General features: G+C 47.5%; 1 protein-coding gene across 1 annotated transcript in view; it reads left to right on the top strand.

The window, feature by feature from the left end:
* Positions 1 to 8,326, top strand: part of LOC146058240 (uncharacterized) — a 110,057-nt gene extending 101,731 nt beyond the window's left edge. The window contains exon 12 of the mRNA XM_083170421.1: positions 2,929 to 8,326. Coding sequence (XP_083026547.1) covers positions 2,929 to 3,611 — 683 coding nt within the window. The 3' untranslated portion in view covers positions 3,612 to 8,326. The remainder of the gene's footprint in view (positions 1 to 2,928) is intronic.
* Positions 8,327 to 17,403: the final 9,077 nt, after the last annotated feature.

Raw genomic sequence — 17,403 nt, 5'->3', positions numbered from 1 at the left:
TTTGGCCCATCTAGTCTACGCCTCAGTGGCGTAACTATGAATTTTGCTCCCCCGCCCCTCCGACCCGGGCTCCTCTCCAGCGTGTAACATTGTTATGGTCAGGAGACAGAACTCGAGTCCGATTACAAGGAGGAGACAGGATACTTGAAGGTAGTGTTAAACAACAACAACAACAAGTCCGTGGGGTTAAGGCAGAGGCTTAGTCGAGGGCAATCCAAGGTTCGGTACACAAGTAGTAGATATATAAAGCAGGAAACAGCAACAGGAACTAGATCACTGGCAGAAGCACAATAATCTGGCAAGGAGGCAGGAACAGGCTGGGCTTATATAGGAAGCTCAAGGGGTGGAGTTAGAACATGCTAGAACATCAGGAAACCAGATAAACTAAGTAGTACACAGAGTGAGGGCAGGGAGCTGTCGAGCAGCCAGAATGGCTCAGTCAGTAGAGCAGCAGACTGTAGAGACAGAAGCTGTGGGTTCAAATCCTGAGAGACATGATGACATCACACGCATAACAGAGAAGGTGAAGCAGGAGAGAGGAAGAGAGACCAGTAGACACTGCTGCTTTCCTTGGCTCCGACGCATCCCAGGCCGCCCCAGCACGCCCATCCTCCTGCCCATCCTGTACCTGTAGCCGGCTCTGTGTACAGTCAATTGAATCAGATGGGGAGATTTGTCATCTCTGCCATGGCCGCACTCGGCTGACTCGCCTCCGGCGCTCAACCAGTGGACAGCGGCAGGCAGCAGCATGTCAGTGCATCGAGCGGGTGCCGGCGCCCACACAGACCCCACTACCGCTTGCTCCACCAAGCGGCAGCTGGGGATGCCTTACAGTAGTTACGCCACTGCTGCCCCTATCCCCATGGAATGGGGTTCCTTGCACCTATGCAGAGCACAGCCAAATCTCAGGACTATAAAGGCAATTTGGAGTGGCACGTAGGCGTGTAATTACTAAGGAGTTTTATTGAAGATGAGATGTCACTTTGGGCAACCAATTAGATCTGTCTATTAACTTCTAGAAGGTTCTAAATAAATAAGACGTAGATTCCGATAGTTGCTATGATGAACATCCCTTCTTCAATAGAACCACCATCTTAGTAAATTTACCCCAGTATAGAAAGCTCCGTCCCAGCTAAAGCTCTTGGGTCCTCCAACAGGATTATGACTCAAATACGGAGAAGAACAGAACATTGGGCTGTTCTGAGGTGGCCTCTATGAGACTTGATATGAACCCTATAGACCTTCTATGGAAATAGCTGAGATGTGCAACCTGGAGAAGTTACCATCACACCTGAGACAGGTGGAACAGTTTGCTAAAGGTGCAGAAGTCCCAACGGGATCTACATTAATCACATGTTTGTAGTGATTGACCTTAGAGGTTGTGTGACAATATAGAAGGCCATCGTGTATATGTAGCATTATTTCATATATTTTGTTACCATCAAATGCAAAGTCTGATTTCATAAATATGGAATAACCAATGGTGGACGGTATATAATCTTCATTACATGTTCAAACATAATATGCCCATTTTATTAGCCTATGAGCTGAGAGTATTTAAGGGATCATGCAGATATTATTGGTTCCTGTCTGATGATCCGTTTGTAAGGACAGGGCTGCATGTGACAGGGGCAGTGACATGATGTGAGGAGGGGAATGGAGGCAGCAGGAAGCCACAGACTGAGAGTTATATAGTGGGAGGTGCAGGGTCCCCAGCAGCACAGAGTATATCAGGAGATGAGTGATGTGTCAGTGAGGACAGGGCTGCATGTGACAGGGGCAGTGACATGATAGGAGGAGGGAAATGGAGGCAGCAGGAAGCCACAGACTGAGAGTTATATAGTGGGAGGAGCAGGGTCCCCCAGCAGCACAGAGTTTATCAGGAGATGAGTGATGTGTCAATGAGAACAGGGCTGCATGTGACAGGGGCAGTGACATGATGTGAGGAGGGGAATGGAGGCAGCAGGAAGCCACAGACTGAGAGTTATATAGTGTGAGGAGCAGGGTCCTCAGCAGCACAGAGTATATCAGGAGATGAGTGATGTGTCAGCGAGGACAGGGCTGCAAGTGACGGGACAGTGACATGATGTGAGGAGGGGAATGGAGGCAACAGGAAGCCATAGACTGAGAGTTATATAGTGGGAGGAGCAGGGTCCCCAGCAGCACAGAGTATATCAGGAGATGAGTGATGTGTCAGTGAGGACAGGGCTGCATGTGACAGGGGCAGTGACATGATGTGAGGAGGGGAATGGAGGCAGCAGGAAGCCACAGACTGAGAGTTATATAGTGTGAGGAGCAGGGTCCCCAGCAGCACAGAGTATATCAGGAGATGAGTGATGTGTCAGTGAGGACCGGGCTGCATGTGACGGGGGAATGACATGATGTGAGGAGGGGAATGGAAGCAGCAGGAAACCACAGACTGAGAGTTATATAGTGGGAGGAGCAGGGTACCCAGCAGGAGATGGGAGATGAGTGATGTGTCAGTGAGGACTTATATGGGAGGGGGGGGGGGGGGTCGGAGCAGGGTCCCCCAGCAACACAGGTGCATCCGGACCAATCTTGGGGGCTGCATGATTTCACATATTGCAATAAATGGCGGTGGCATGGGTCTACCCAAATTTCTGCAATTGCAGAAATAGGATTCACTTTGGGTGTTCTAGTGATAAATTAGCTCCTTATTCTGTAGTAAATGTTATCACCAGTTTAATAACACAAAATGTAGTTTAAGCTGGTGGTATACTGTAAGTCATCTGTGCTATGTTACTAGTGTATGGAGGAGTTAACTCCACTTTTAGAAACCCCCCCCCCTCCCTTTAGTTGGATTTTTGCAGTTGTGTGTCTGTGTAGTGTCCCTTATACCGTGTGTATATTAAACATGTCGCGTAGGATTTATTTAGCAGATTACTAAAACTGTCATCCTTTCCACAGGCCCAGCGGTGCCACCTGACCCAGAGAGGTTCTACACCTGGGAGTGGGCCCAGCACCCGGATCCCACCACCCACCAGAGCGCTTACACAGGCTGCACGTGTGGGAGGTGTCCGTCCTGCAGACAACGTCAGGCGATACACCAGAGGGCGCAGCCGGGGAAGATGCCGTTTTCTTGTTCTGAATGTGACCGGACATTTGCGGTGAAATCGTTTCTCATTAGACATCTCAAGAGTCACGCCAGTGAGAAGCCATTCAGCCAGCCCGAGTGTGCGGCGTCTGCCAGTCAGATGTCGCACGTCACCAACAACGAGCAGGGTCACCCGAAGAAACACGTCTGCTCCCGGTGCGGAAAGCACTTCGCGGATAGACTGGTCCTTCTGCAGCATCTCCAGACGCACACGGACAGCAAGCCATACGTGTGCACGGTGTGCGGAAAGTCCTTCAAGTGCAAGGCCTACCTCACCATACACGTGCGCGTCCACACAGGCGAGAAGCCATACGGCTGCTCCGAGTGCAACAAATGCTTCTCACAGAAAATCACGCTCATCAAACACCAGAGGACGCACAGCGGGGAGAAGCCATTTTCCTGCTCCGAGTGCGGGAAGTGTTTTGCTGCCAAGTCAAATCTCTGCAGGCACAAGAGGATTCACAGAGGGCACACCTCCTTCCTGTGCAGCCAATGAGGGGAGGGTTAGAACCCGGGATCGGTCTCACTGGAGGCAGACACCTTACTGATAGAGCTATTTGCTCCTGCACAGTAAGTATGCAGATTCTGACTATGTATAATTGTTAGTTCAAAACCATTACCATTAGGCAGAGCTATGCAGTGTAGTAACTTCATAGAGCTACAATTCGCATGTTTCCTATAGAGGAGCAAATCGCTCCATCAGTAAGGTGTCTGCTTCTAGTGGAACAGGACATGAGTTCTAATACCGAGTGTGACACTTGCAAATACTGTATTACGTTTAAAATAAAAAGAGTGTAACCTGCAAGGAGGGGGAGTCAGACACATAAGCTATATTGATGGCTTTCAATTCACTGATTCTGATTCAAACTCACAGGGGAGGAGAGGTGCCCCCTTGGGAGCAGGAGCCCGGCGGCAGATGTCTCCCAGAATTACGCCTCTGGTCGTAGGGACAGAACAATGTGCTTTATACAGCCAAGAGATGTCTTTCCTCCTACACATCCATATAAATCTGGAAATATCCTTGGGCCGATGACAGTGGTGTTGGGAGCTGAGGGGTGACACCAAGATGATGACTCGTGGGTGTAACTATGTACAGTACATTCCAGTGGGGACATTCACCCGAGATAGTTGGGAGGACTATTATATACATACTGAGTGAGGGACCACTGTATACATATACATATATATATATATTTGCGAGGGGTGAGGGAATTATATATTTAATGAGTGGCGATCATTTTATAAATATTGAGTGGGTATCATTATATAAATACAGAGTAACGGGTCACCGTGTACATCTGAGAGGGGTGACATTATATTCATACCGAGTGATGTCACCGTGTACATCTAAAAGGGGTGACATTATATTCATACCGAGTGATGTCACCATGTACATCTGAGGGGGGACATTATATACATACAGAGTGATGCGTCACCGTGTACATCCGAGAGGGGGGGAACATTATATACACACCGAGTGATGTCACTGTGTACATCTCAGAGGGGTGACATTATATTCATACCGAGTGATGTCACTGTGTACATCTCAGAGGGGTGACATTATATTCATACCGAGTGATGTCACTGTGTACATCTCAGAGGGGTGACATTATATACATACCGAGTGATGTCACTGTGTACATCCGAGAGGGGGGACATTATATACATACCGAGTGATGTCACTGTGTACATCCGAGAGGGGGGACATTATATACATACCGAGTGATGTCACCGTGTACATCCGAGAGGGGGGACATTATATACATACCGAGTGATGTCACTGTGTACATCCGAGAGGGGGGACATTATATACATACCGAGTGATGTCACCGTGTACATCCGAGAGGAGGGACATTATGTACATACCGAGTGATGTCACTGTGTACATCCGAGAAGGGGGACATTATATACAGTACATACAGAGTGATGCGTCACCGTGTACATCCGAGAGGGGGGACATTATATTGATACCGAGCGATGTCACTGTGTACATTCGAGGGGGGGGGGGACATTATATACATACAGAGTGATTTCACTGTGTACATCCGAGAGGAGGGATATTATGTACATACCGAGTGATGCGTCACCGTGTACATCCGAAGGGGGGACATTATATACATACTGAGTGATGAGTCACCGTGTACATCCGAGAGGGGGGACATTATATACATACCAAGTGAAGTCACTGTGTACATCCGAGAGGGGGGACATTATATACATACCGAGTGATGTCACTGTGTACATCTCAGAGGGGTGACATTATATTGATACCGAGTGATGTCACTGTGTACATCTCAGAGGGGTGACATTATATTCATACCGTGTGATGTCACTGTGTACATCCGAGAGGGGGGACATTATATACATACAGAGTGATGCGTCACCGTGTACATCCAAGAGGGGGGAACATTACAGTATATACACACGAGTGATGTCACTGTACACTCGAGAGGGAGGGGACGACGACATTATATACATACAGAGTGAAGTCACTGTGTACATCCGAGAGAGGGGACATTATATACATACCGAGTGATGTCACTGTGTACATCTCAGAGGGGTGACATTATATTGATACCGAGTGATGTCACTGTGTACATCTCAGAGGGGTGACATTATATTGATACCGAGTGATGTCACTGTGTACATCTCAGAGGGGTGACATTATATTCATACCGTGTGATGTCACTGTGTACATCCGAGAGGGGAGACATTATATACATACCGAGTGATGTCACTGTGCACATCTCAGAGGGGTGACATTATATTGATACCGAGTGATGTCACTGTGTACATCTCAGAGGGGTGACATTATATTCATACCGTGTGATGTCACTGTGTACATCCGAGAGGGGGGACATTATATACATACAGAGTGATGCGTCACCGTGTACATCCGAGAGGAGGGAACATTACAGTATATACACACCGAGTGATGTCACTGTACACTCGAGAGGGAGGGGACGACGACATTATATACATACAGAGTGATGTCACTGTGTACATCCGAGAGGTGGGACATTATGTACATACCGAGTGATGCGTCACCGTGTACATCCGAAGGGGTGGACATTATATACATACTGAGTGATGCGTCACCGTGTACATCCGAGAGGGGGGACATTATATACATACCGAGTGATGTCACTGTGTACATCTCAGAGGAGTGACATTATATTCATACCGAGTGATGTCACTGTGTACATCTCAGAGGGGTGACATTATATTCATACCGAGTGATGTCACCATGTACATCTGTGAGGGGGGACATTATATACATACCGAGTGATGTCACCGTGTGCATCTGAGAGGAGGGACATTATGTACATACCGAGTGATGTCACTGTGTACATCCAAGAGGGGTGAACATGTACATACTGAGTGCTGTCACTGTGTACATCCGGGAGTCGGGACATTACAGTATATACATACCGAGTGATGTCACTGTGTACATCCGAGAGGGGGGAAACATTATACACACACCGAGTGATGTCACTGTGTACATCCGAGAGGGGGGAAACATTATACACACACCGAGTGATGTCACTGTGTACATCCGAGAGGGGTGAACATTATATACATACTGAGTGCTGTCACTGTGTACATCCGGGAGTCGGGACATTACAGTATATACATACTGAGTGATGTCACTGTGTACATCCGAGAGGGGGGAAACATTATATACACATCGAGTGATGTCACTGTGTACATCTGAGAGGGGGGAAACATTATATACACACCGAGTGATGTCAATGTGTACATCCGAGGGGTGAACATTATATACATACTGAGTGCTGTCACTGTGTACATCCGGGAGTCGGGACATTACAGTATATACATACCGAGTGATGTCACTGTGTACATCCGAGAGGGGGCGAACATTATATACACACCGAGTGATGTCACTGTGTACATTCGAGAGGGAGGGGACATTATATACATACCAAGTGATGTCACTGTGTACATCCGAGAGGGGGGACATTATATATATACAGAGTGATGTGTCACCGTGTACATCCGGGAGTGGGGACATTATATACATACCGAATAATGTCACTGTGTACATCCGAGAGGGGGGACATTATATACAGATGGAGCCAGCCTCCCTCTTGCTGGCGAATCGACAGATTGTCTCCGCTGGCAATCCACCAGCGGCAAGGCGCTCCGTCTGACTGAGACGCGTGTCTCAGTTTCCGGGCAGTGGGGAGAGTGACAGGGTTAGGTGGGATAGCGGGGAGGCGGTGGGGACACCGGGTGACCGCCAGAAAGCGGCGGCGACCCGGGGGTAGCGCTGTCGGAAGGGGAAGCGCGCGCATCCCCTTTCGCAGATCAGATGGGGGATGGCTGCTGGCGATTCTTCCGCCATCCCCTGCGAAGGTGGGACCCGCTACATCTGTACATACCGAGTGATGTTACTGTGTACATCCGAGAGGGGGGACATTATATACATACAGAGTGATGTCACTGTGTACATCCGGGAGTCTGGACATTATATTCATACCGAGTGATGTCACTGTCTACATCCGAGAGGGGGGACATTATATACACACCGAGTGATGTCACTATGTACATCCGGGATTTGGGACATTATATACATACAGAGTGATGTCACGGTGTGCATCCTGGAGTCGGGATATTATATACATAGAGTGATGTCACCGTGTACATCCGAGAGGGGGGACATTATATACATACAGAGTGATGTCACTGTGTACATCCGAGGACATCACTTAATGTATGTCCAGTGCATATAGCCTCCTTTCGCATGAAACAGCCCTTAATGCCATACCATCATTTTTCCAGTAAATAGCATTTTTTTGCAAATGTAGTAAAAAGGATGCACAAGTAGCTTCAGTGTGTGTGTGTGTGTGTGTTCAGCGTGTAACTGCGGCTCTATCTGCATATGAAGTTTCGGTACTTGTGTAATATCTGGGGGCCCGATTCTGACATTGGGTCTGAAAAATCGGTCGCATCGCATGCGACCAAATCGCATGCGATGCGACCGATTCGACCCGATTTTCCATTGTACAGCCACCCTGATGGCTGATTACAATGTTAAATGCCCCCCCAGACCCCGCTTTTTAATTGTATACCCACCCTGATGGGTAATTACTAGGTAAAATGCCCCCCCCCCCATTATTAACGCCACGCCGACGTGGATAGTGGGGGTATGAAAAGGTCGGAGGACACGTACCGCCGCCCCTCGCGTGCTTGCTGCGCTCGCCACACTTCGGGTTGGCATTAATCGTGGGGTGGCGTTAACAATGGGGGGGGGGGGGGGGGGGGCATTTGACCTAATAATTAACCATCAGGGTGGGTATACCATGAAAAATCGGGACCATTTAACATTGGGTCCAATGTAAAAATCGGGACGGTCGCATCGCATGCCATTATAATGGCATGCGTTGTGACCGATTTTTACATTGTACCAGGAACGTCCCAAAAAAAACAAAATCGGGTCCAATCGCGACGCATCGCATGCCTTAAGTACAAGCATGCAATAAAAAAATTGGGCGCCCAGATATTACACAAGTACCGAAGTTTCTTCCACAGATATAGCCTCAGTCACACACTGAATATCATTTTAATCCGTAGAAGATGCTTGTGCTTCCTATTCACTACATTTTGCAAATAAGATGCTATCTAACGAAAAAACTCGCAAAGAGAAAATGCCGGCGCTACGGAGTGACACGGAGCGCACACGTTATGTATAAAGTGGGTTGTAACGCATGGAGGATAGATGTATGTGGATGCATCTGTTTAGGGAAACATAGGAACATTGCCAGCATGCTGGGACACTTTTATTAAATACAAAAATGAGAGTACAAAAAAATAGTCAAAGGTTCCATTCATCTAAAACTGAAATATACCGGGAGGGAATGAGGAAAAAAGTAAAAGGTTTATCTTGTAGTCACCTAGGTAATGGTGATCCCTTGGTGTGGCAGGAGGTCAGATACAGGGCTGCAGATCCTTATTAAGGTGGGTAGCCCTCAAACTAATAGACCCCACGGTCCTGCCAGTGACAGAAGAGGGGCAATAACCCCATCGCGGCCTGTCTAACAACACCCACAGTAGCAGGGGAGGAGATTTATGGGTAGAATCAGGGCGGTGTGGCTCATTCGGTGGACAGTGAAAAGGTCAACGTGAAAAATGGCTGCTCTATAAAATGATCAATTTGTCATTTTTGTAGCACATGGAAATCCAATTGGCGTACCGGGTTCCCTCACACTTTTATGTTCCTACTTGTAGTATGAAAAGTACCAAAAATGTAAATATTGGAAAAAGTGTGTTAACAACTGTGTTGGTAATGCCTGGTATTTGGTGATGTAGTGACGCAGACAATGGGCGGTATTCAATGAGCCTGATTCGCCATGTTTTTATGGCGAATTTGCTGTTTGGCGAATTTTGGACTAAAACGGTGAATCACCCTATTCAATGACCACATGGCGAATACATTTGAAGGTTTTTTTCGCCATGATTCACCGAGTAGCAATCGCTATCTTTTTATGGTGAAGTGGAAGGTGAACTTTTAAAATAAAGTGTTTTGTTTTTTTACATTTGGTGTCAAAAAATGAGGAATTTTATTCTGAGAAGGGGCATGCTACTTTTATTCATGTGCTGTAAGCACATGAATATATATTTAATTAAAAAAAAAATATATATATATATATTTTTTTTACACAGCAGCCAGCAGGGGGCGCCGGAGCCGAGCCGCTCATTACATATTCATATATTCACTGCACCCGATCGTTACGATCGGGTATAGTGAATATACGGTCCCCTGCTGGCACCCCCGGGGGGCAGCCTGTGCTGCCTGGCACCCGGGGAGCCCACCTCCCCCCCCCACAAACGTTCTGGGGCAGGCAGAGAGACTTCCATCTCTCTGCCTGCCACCGTCCTCAGGCTCCCTGCGGCATTTGCCGCAGGAGCTCATATTCGCCAGTCAGGGGCAGCGAGCCCCTGACACGTTGAATACCGGAGCCCACCGGCTCCGGAACGTGGCGAATGTGCAGCGAATCCTAAAAAGGATTCGCTGCACCTCGCAGGTATTCTCATTGAATACCGCCCAATGGGTATATGACAAATGTTCCAGTCAGTATACAGCAGATAGGGTTACACATGAATGTGCTGCTGAGGTAGAGGTTTGTGGTTCTGTCCTGCTGATGTCTCGGTATGTAACACCTCCGCAGTGCCTCCTGTCTGCAAACGATTAAAACTGCTGATGTATTTCCTCTCCTGTATTGTCTTATAGTTCCCCTTAGAGGAGTGTGAGCGGGTGGCTGTGAGATTAAGGCTAAGGGGGTTATGCAGAGCCCTGCGATTAGGTATACACCACCAGTGACTTCAAGAGGGGTGGGGGATGCGGGAACTTTTTACCTGGGCCCTGGTCTCCTGGAGGGGCCTGGGATACGTTGCAGGGAGCCGGGCAGTGAGGAGAGAGATGACAGGCTGCAGCACAGCCTCTCTTCCCAGTTCAGTACATGCTGCTCAGTGCTGTGGGCTGAGCTGGGGAGAGAGGCAGCAGCGGCAGGCAGCCTGTCATCTCTCTCCCTCTTGTTTGTTTTTTCACTGGTGGCCATGCCCCCTCCATTTTACCAGGGCCCGGATGACCTGTTGGCGCCCCTGATGCCACCCCGTCAGAGGGATGCCACAGTGCCCGGAGAAAGGGAGTGTTGTGCGCCCCCCCCTGATTTGTAGTAGGTGAGGCTCTTGTGCTGCGAAAAGGGGGCGTGGCCTAACATTATACCACACACCGTAATGCCCATTGCACATTTTGGCGAACTTTGTAATACCCATTACACATAAAGCCACATGCCGTAATGCCAATTACACATAAGGCCACATATGATGCCCATTACATACTATATAACAAACCGTAATGCCTATTACACATCTGATACATAAGTGCCACTTACCTACATGCTCATTGCTAGGAACTTCATGCTCGTTGCCAAGGGGGACTGACCTTGCTCGTTGCCAAGGGGGACTGACCTTGCTCGTTGCCAAGGGGGACCGACCTGGCTTGTTGCCAAGCCCGCGCCCTCACCCGCCCAGCTCTCCAGCTCCCCGCTGTGCCCGCCTTCCCGGCTGAGCCAGAGCTCAAGTCTCCTGCCGAAGGTGCACGGTGGAAAATGGGTGTGGTCATGGGCGTGGCCATATGACACTAGTGGGAGTGGCTACATTACAAAGGGTCAGGCTGCTCCCCCTGTATAATAAAAGGGAGGGAGGACTGTGACTTTGTATAGCACCACATACTCAGGTGTAGTGGTTTCAATTATTAAGCCAAAAAAGCCTCTTGCTCCTTATATATATATACACAGATGGAGTATGTCCCATCCTTGCAGGGGATGGCGCTGGCGACGCCAGCCGCCATCCCCCGCCAGCGCCATATCGATGGCGAGAAGGGGACGCGTGCGCACGAGAGGCGCGCGCGTCCCCTTCCGACGGCGCTTCCATCCGCTCCCCCCGGGTCCCCGCCGGCTTGTCGGCAGTAACCCGGGGTCCCTGCCGCCTGCCCGCACCCCCCCCTCACCCCCCTAATCCTGTCCATCTCCCTGATGCGGAGTCTCAGTATAATGGATGGCGAGGCTGCTGGCGGATCGCCAGCAGGGACGTTCTGGCGATCCGCCAGCCAGGATGTACAGTGCTCCATCTGTATGAAGAAAAAAGGGGGTTTCAGGGTGCGCTTAACCTTTTCTGATTGAACAGAATCATTCAAATACAGTAAAACTATTTAATATAAAACTGCCCAAAGGGCATAGCAGTGTACAACAAAGGTTTGATTTGATACAATTACAGTGAATAATATCCTTTTTGCCAAATGATGAACAGTCACAATGGGTATTTCAATAAGCCCATAAGCCCAACGCGTTTCGTCATAAGCGTGACTTCATCAGGGGCACGATACGACAATTGGACAAGATGATCGCACAATCATAAAATGGGACAAAATTCTCCAAGGCGGTATAATGGTATAACAAGGGGATTCTCGGGAAATATTTATACAAACGACAAGGTATCCACTGGCTGCTGTATGTTTTATATAGAATGACAGCACCTCAGGTTCTTTTTGGTGAAAGAAACGGCCTTCAAAGATATATATATATAATTTTTTTTTTTTTTGAAAAATCCACAAATGGCATTTGTGGTCCAATGGATAGGTGTACATTGCTCAGCTCCAAACAAGCATATATATATATATATATATATATATATATATATATATATATATATATAGACGTAGGGAACAGTGGCACGCACTCGGCTTTGCACAAACAGAGTCAGACTACAGCAGTAGTCTGACTCTGTTTGTGCAAAGCCGAGTGCGTGCCACTGTTCCCTACGTCTATCTACCCTGCTGTGTGTGCACCCCGGTCATTATTATTCTTGTCACATGGAGTGCCATTCTAAGTATATATATATATATATATATATATATATATATATATATATACACCCCTCTGAACACTAATGATTGATGTGACAAGTGATTGATGATTCAAGTTCACCTCAGGCTCCTGCACGCAGCACACCTACTAGACCCGCCGGCCATGACCCGAGCTGTGCGCAGATGGAAGCGTGAGTGTGAAATGGCGCTGAATTCTCGGGATGCCGAGCCTTTATAGATTTGGCGTCTCGCGAGAATCCGACGCCAGATTCCCGCGTTCAGCCGCGCTCGGGTTCCTGAACAAAGCCGGAAACTCGTGAGTGTGGCTCGCGGGCCGGCGATGTTTGGAATCCGAACCGCTCATCTCTACACAATATTACACTAATCATACAATAACACACCTAATATACATAACACTGATGTGTATGTCAGCATTACACAATATTACACTAAACATACAATAACACACCTAATATACATAAATGTAAGACTAATGCTGGCCACACATCACACCAACTTTCCTCCTCCATCCATCCAACTAGTTGCTTGGATGAAATAAAAATATGGTACTGGATGGGGGCTAATGTAATATTTACTTCAGAAATTAGCTCCCAAAATCTAGAAAAGGACAAAAACTGTCGCTCAGACCGGTACTGATTTAAACAATTTGACTGAATATTTTTGTCCATTTTCCTGGGTTTGTGAGAACATTTCTGATTGTCCTTTGCTCCCATCCAGTACCGGATTTGTATTCCATCCAAGCAACTAGTTGGATGGTTGGAGGAAAGTTGGTCTGATGTGTGGCCAGCATTAGACCAGATGAGTAAATCAGCCATATAGAGACACTTTATTCCATATCTGACATATTATACTAGTGATTCACATGTGATATTATTACAGATGATTCATCTATAAATCTAAGTGTATCCTAACTGCCAGCAAAGACCCCACACCAGAATACAGGCGCAGGCCTGGCGGAACATGGGGCTGCGTTATATACAGGGAGCGCTATATAATCACCACTATTAATATAACATATAATACAGTATAAATCTAAGTGTATCCTAACTGCCGGCAAAGACCCCACACCAGAATACAGGCGCAGGCCTGGCGGGACATGGGGCTGCGGTATATACAGGGAGCGCTATATAATCGCCACTATTAATATAACATATAATACAGTATAAATCTAAGTGTATCCTAACTGCCAGCAAAGACCCCACACCAGAATACAGGCGCAGGCCTGGCGGGACATGGGGCTGCGTTATATACAGGGAGCGCTATATAATCACCACTATTAATATAACATATAATACAGTATAAATCTAAGTGTATCCTAACTGCCAGCAAAGACCCCACACCAGAATACAGGCGCAGGCCTGGTGGGACATGGGGCTGCGGTATATACAGGGAGCGCTATATAATCATCACTATTAATATAACATATAATACAGTATAAATCTAAGTGTATCCTAACTGCCGGCAAAGACACCACACCAGAATACAGGCGCAGGCCTGGCGGGACATGGGGCTGCATTATATACAGGGAGCGCTATATAATCACCACTATTAATATAACATATAATACAGTAAATCTAAGTGTATCCTAACTGCCAGCAAAGACCCCACACCAGAATACAGGCGCAGGCCTGGCGGGACATGGGGCTGCGGTATATACAGGGAGTGCTATATAATCACCACTATTAATATAACATATAATACAGTATAAATCTAAGTGTATCCTAGCTGCCAGCAAAGACCCCACACCAGAATACAGGCGCAGGCCTGGCGGGACATGGGGCTGCGTTATATACAGGGAGCGCTATATAATCACCACTATTAATATAACATATAATACAGTATAAATCTAAGTGTATCCTAACTGCCAGCAAAGACCCCACACCAGAATACAGGCGCAGGCCTGGTGGGACATGGGGCTGCGTTATATACAGGGAGCGCTATATAATCACCACTATTAATATAACATATAATACAGGGGGGCGTGGCCTGACCGAGATAGGGAGCAGACGCACCTTCCTGGAGCTCCGCGATCAAGCTTCTTCAAACAAGCCCTTTGGGGAGTCTTACACCCCATATCCCCACACCAGCAGACTCTCCCCACCCCACGGACACAGCAGACACCCGGCGGGCAGCGCAGCGGAGCCGGGGGACGTTATATAACGTCTTTGCGGGTTGCGGCCTACCCGCCGGAGAAGCCGGGGCCTCGATTTCAACACCCAGCCGGGGCGCGGACGCCGCAGCTACGTTCGCGGGCCTGAAAACCCGCTGGAGGCACATAGCTCGCTTCACATACCCCTCACCATCTCTCCTACCTACGTGGACGCTCCCAGGGGACCTCCAGCGCAGCTTACTTGGGCTGGAAAGGCAGAAGACGCCATCTAAAAGCTCTCATCCCCACAGACCGGCGGCCATTTTCTTTGGTGCAGCAGCAGCACACAGAAAAGCTCCCTCACACAACAGTGAGTATAATCCTAACCCTGCTGAACTGCCTCAGCGTCTCTGCACGCTAATCATACTTAGCAGCAACTCCTCAGCTACCAGACAATCGCTGTATATAAGCTTTATTAGCAGCTAGGTGCCACACTCCAGCTTACTATTGCTTACTGAGACTCAGTCTCTCCCCTATTCGGTCTGCAGCCACAAGTGGACACTGCCATCCTTCACCACCCCCTTAAAGGATCTTTGTGACCTTCACATTTGACTGTATGCTATACATCTGTAGACAAAACCTCTCCTCAGTGATTGCAGACATGCTGGTCAGTCTGCTACTCACATTCTACAGATAGCCAATTCTAATTGAATCTCATTCACAACTGATCCTGTCTATTTAATTCTCTATGCTAATTAACGTGGTCATGCACTGAACATATCTTATATGAGCCTCACCTAGACCACTTCCTCCAATACGCTCTGATACGGATATCATTCAGACATACTCTCCTGTCCTGTCCCGTATACTTTTAGAACATCTTTCATAAATAAACCCTCCTTGCTACTCTCTACCATGCAGTCCCATCAGCAACGTCAGGAAAAGAGACGTGCTGACCCGAATACGACAACCGACTCTGAGAACCAAGATCTATCACCTGCTCATAAAAAAGCGGTGGCAGCTCAAGACTCTTATGTCACATATAATGTTGTAGTAGATGCAATTACAGCAACTATGGGCCCATTACTATCAAAGGCGGTAGCAGATATCACTGCTCAGCTACACCACCTCACCCACAGAGTCGAGGAGACTGAACATAGAGTCGGCGAAATTTTTCAAGATGTCTCCCGCCTTAAAAGAGATGTACCACGGCTAGACAAAAGCAACTATCAGCTCTGGAACAAGGTGGATGATCTCGAAAATAGGTCTCGACGGAACAATATCCGTCTGGTAGGCCTCCCAGAAGCAGTCAAGGGACCAGCACTAGCCCACTTCGTCCGGAACACCCTGCCCTCCCTTTTGGGCATAGAATCGGACTGTCGAGACATGGTGATCGAAAGAGTCCACAGAGTGGGCCAGAATTCCTCATCCACATCCAACCGCCCCCGAGTGGTATTGTTTCGTTGCCTTAACTATCTCCACAAACAAGCCATCTGGTCAGCCTCCCGGAGCAAAAAAGAAATTATCTGGGAGTCCTCCAGACTATACCTATTCCAAGACTTTTCTGTGGAACTGTCTCGTGCGCGGAAAGCCTTCTCCCCGATTTGCTCTCGTCTGGTGACAGAGCAGAAAAAATTTGCAATGATATATCCCGCCAAATTGAGAATCTTTGACGGGACCTCTTTCAAAGACTTCAACACCCCACAAGATGCCGAGTCGTTCCTCAGGGAGGACAGACAACATAGTGACCATACTTCGGATATATCTGACCCTCCCTCAGGTCACGGATGATCTCCACAGAATTACAGCCTAACAACTGTCAGGTTTTCTTCATAAAAAATGTTCATAGTTAGTTTCAACGGCTTTCATAGCTCTTTAAATGTTTTGAATATAATAGTATTGCTCCTAATAACATATAGAGCATTAGAGAGAAATTAATGTCAGAGCGTATTTAACATACATTCTATACACGTAGGTTGTTCAAAGTGTTCAGGTTTGAGGTTCATTGTTTCTACCTCCTATCACCATAGTGATAAAGTTCGGTTTCACAACAATGATAAATTATATGTTCATGCTTAGTTGCTTATTTCAGATTATTAGAATTGGGCCAATGTACCTTTTATCAGCCCTATTTTTTCATGAGTCGTACTGTCCCCCCCTGTCCGTATGTTGCTTTCCTTGTGTTCTTTCCCTTCCCCCCTCCTATAACTCAGCTTCTGTTGGATTCAGTATTTATGTCTTACACTGGTGCAGATACAATTCTCCTATTACTTAAATGTCATTAAAAATTGGAACTTGGAACGTGGGAGGCATTAACTCCCCGGCCAAGAGAAGGAAAATTCTCACCTATCTAACCAAGTTGAAATTGGATGTGGCTTGTCTCCAGGAGACACATCTAACTGCAGCCGAACATCTCAAATTACAGATGATGGGCTGGAAATTACTGGCAGCTGCCCCATTCAATTCCAAATCTCGTGGTGTGGCTATTCTTGTTAGACGCTGTTTAAATATCTCTATTACAAAGACCGACATTGACCCCGACGGTCGATATCTTATAGCTGAAACTACTATTGACAATGTACCTTATGTTTTCTGTACGATATATGCCCCAAATGTATACAAGAAATCTTTCTTCACCTCCCTGATTACTAGGCTACTCCCGTATAACCCCTCTTCCCTAATCTTATTGGGTGACCTCAACTTAATATCCTCGCCCATTCTGGACAGATCCTCCTCACAGAGAACCCCCACTGTACTGCCAAAACTGGGTGTGCCGGCCCTAGCCAAACA

Source organism: Crinia signifera, chromosome 2 (assembly GCF_055691185.1).
Source record: "Crinia signifera chromosome 2, ASM5569118v1, whole genome shotgun sequence".
NCBI classification, from domain to species: domain Eukaryota; kingdom Metazoa; phylum Chordata; class Amphibia; order Anura; family Myobatrachidae; genus Crinia; species Crinia signifera.
The sequence above is the reverse complement of the archived record's forward strand: the minus strand, read 5'-3'. Positions and strand labels throughout refer to the sequence as shown.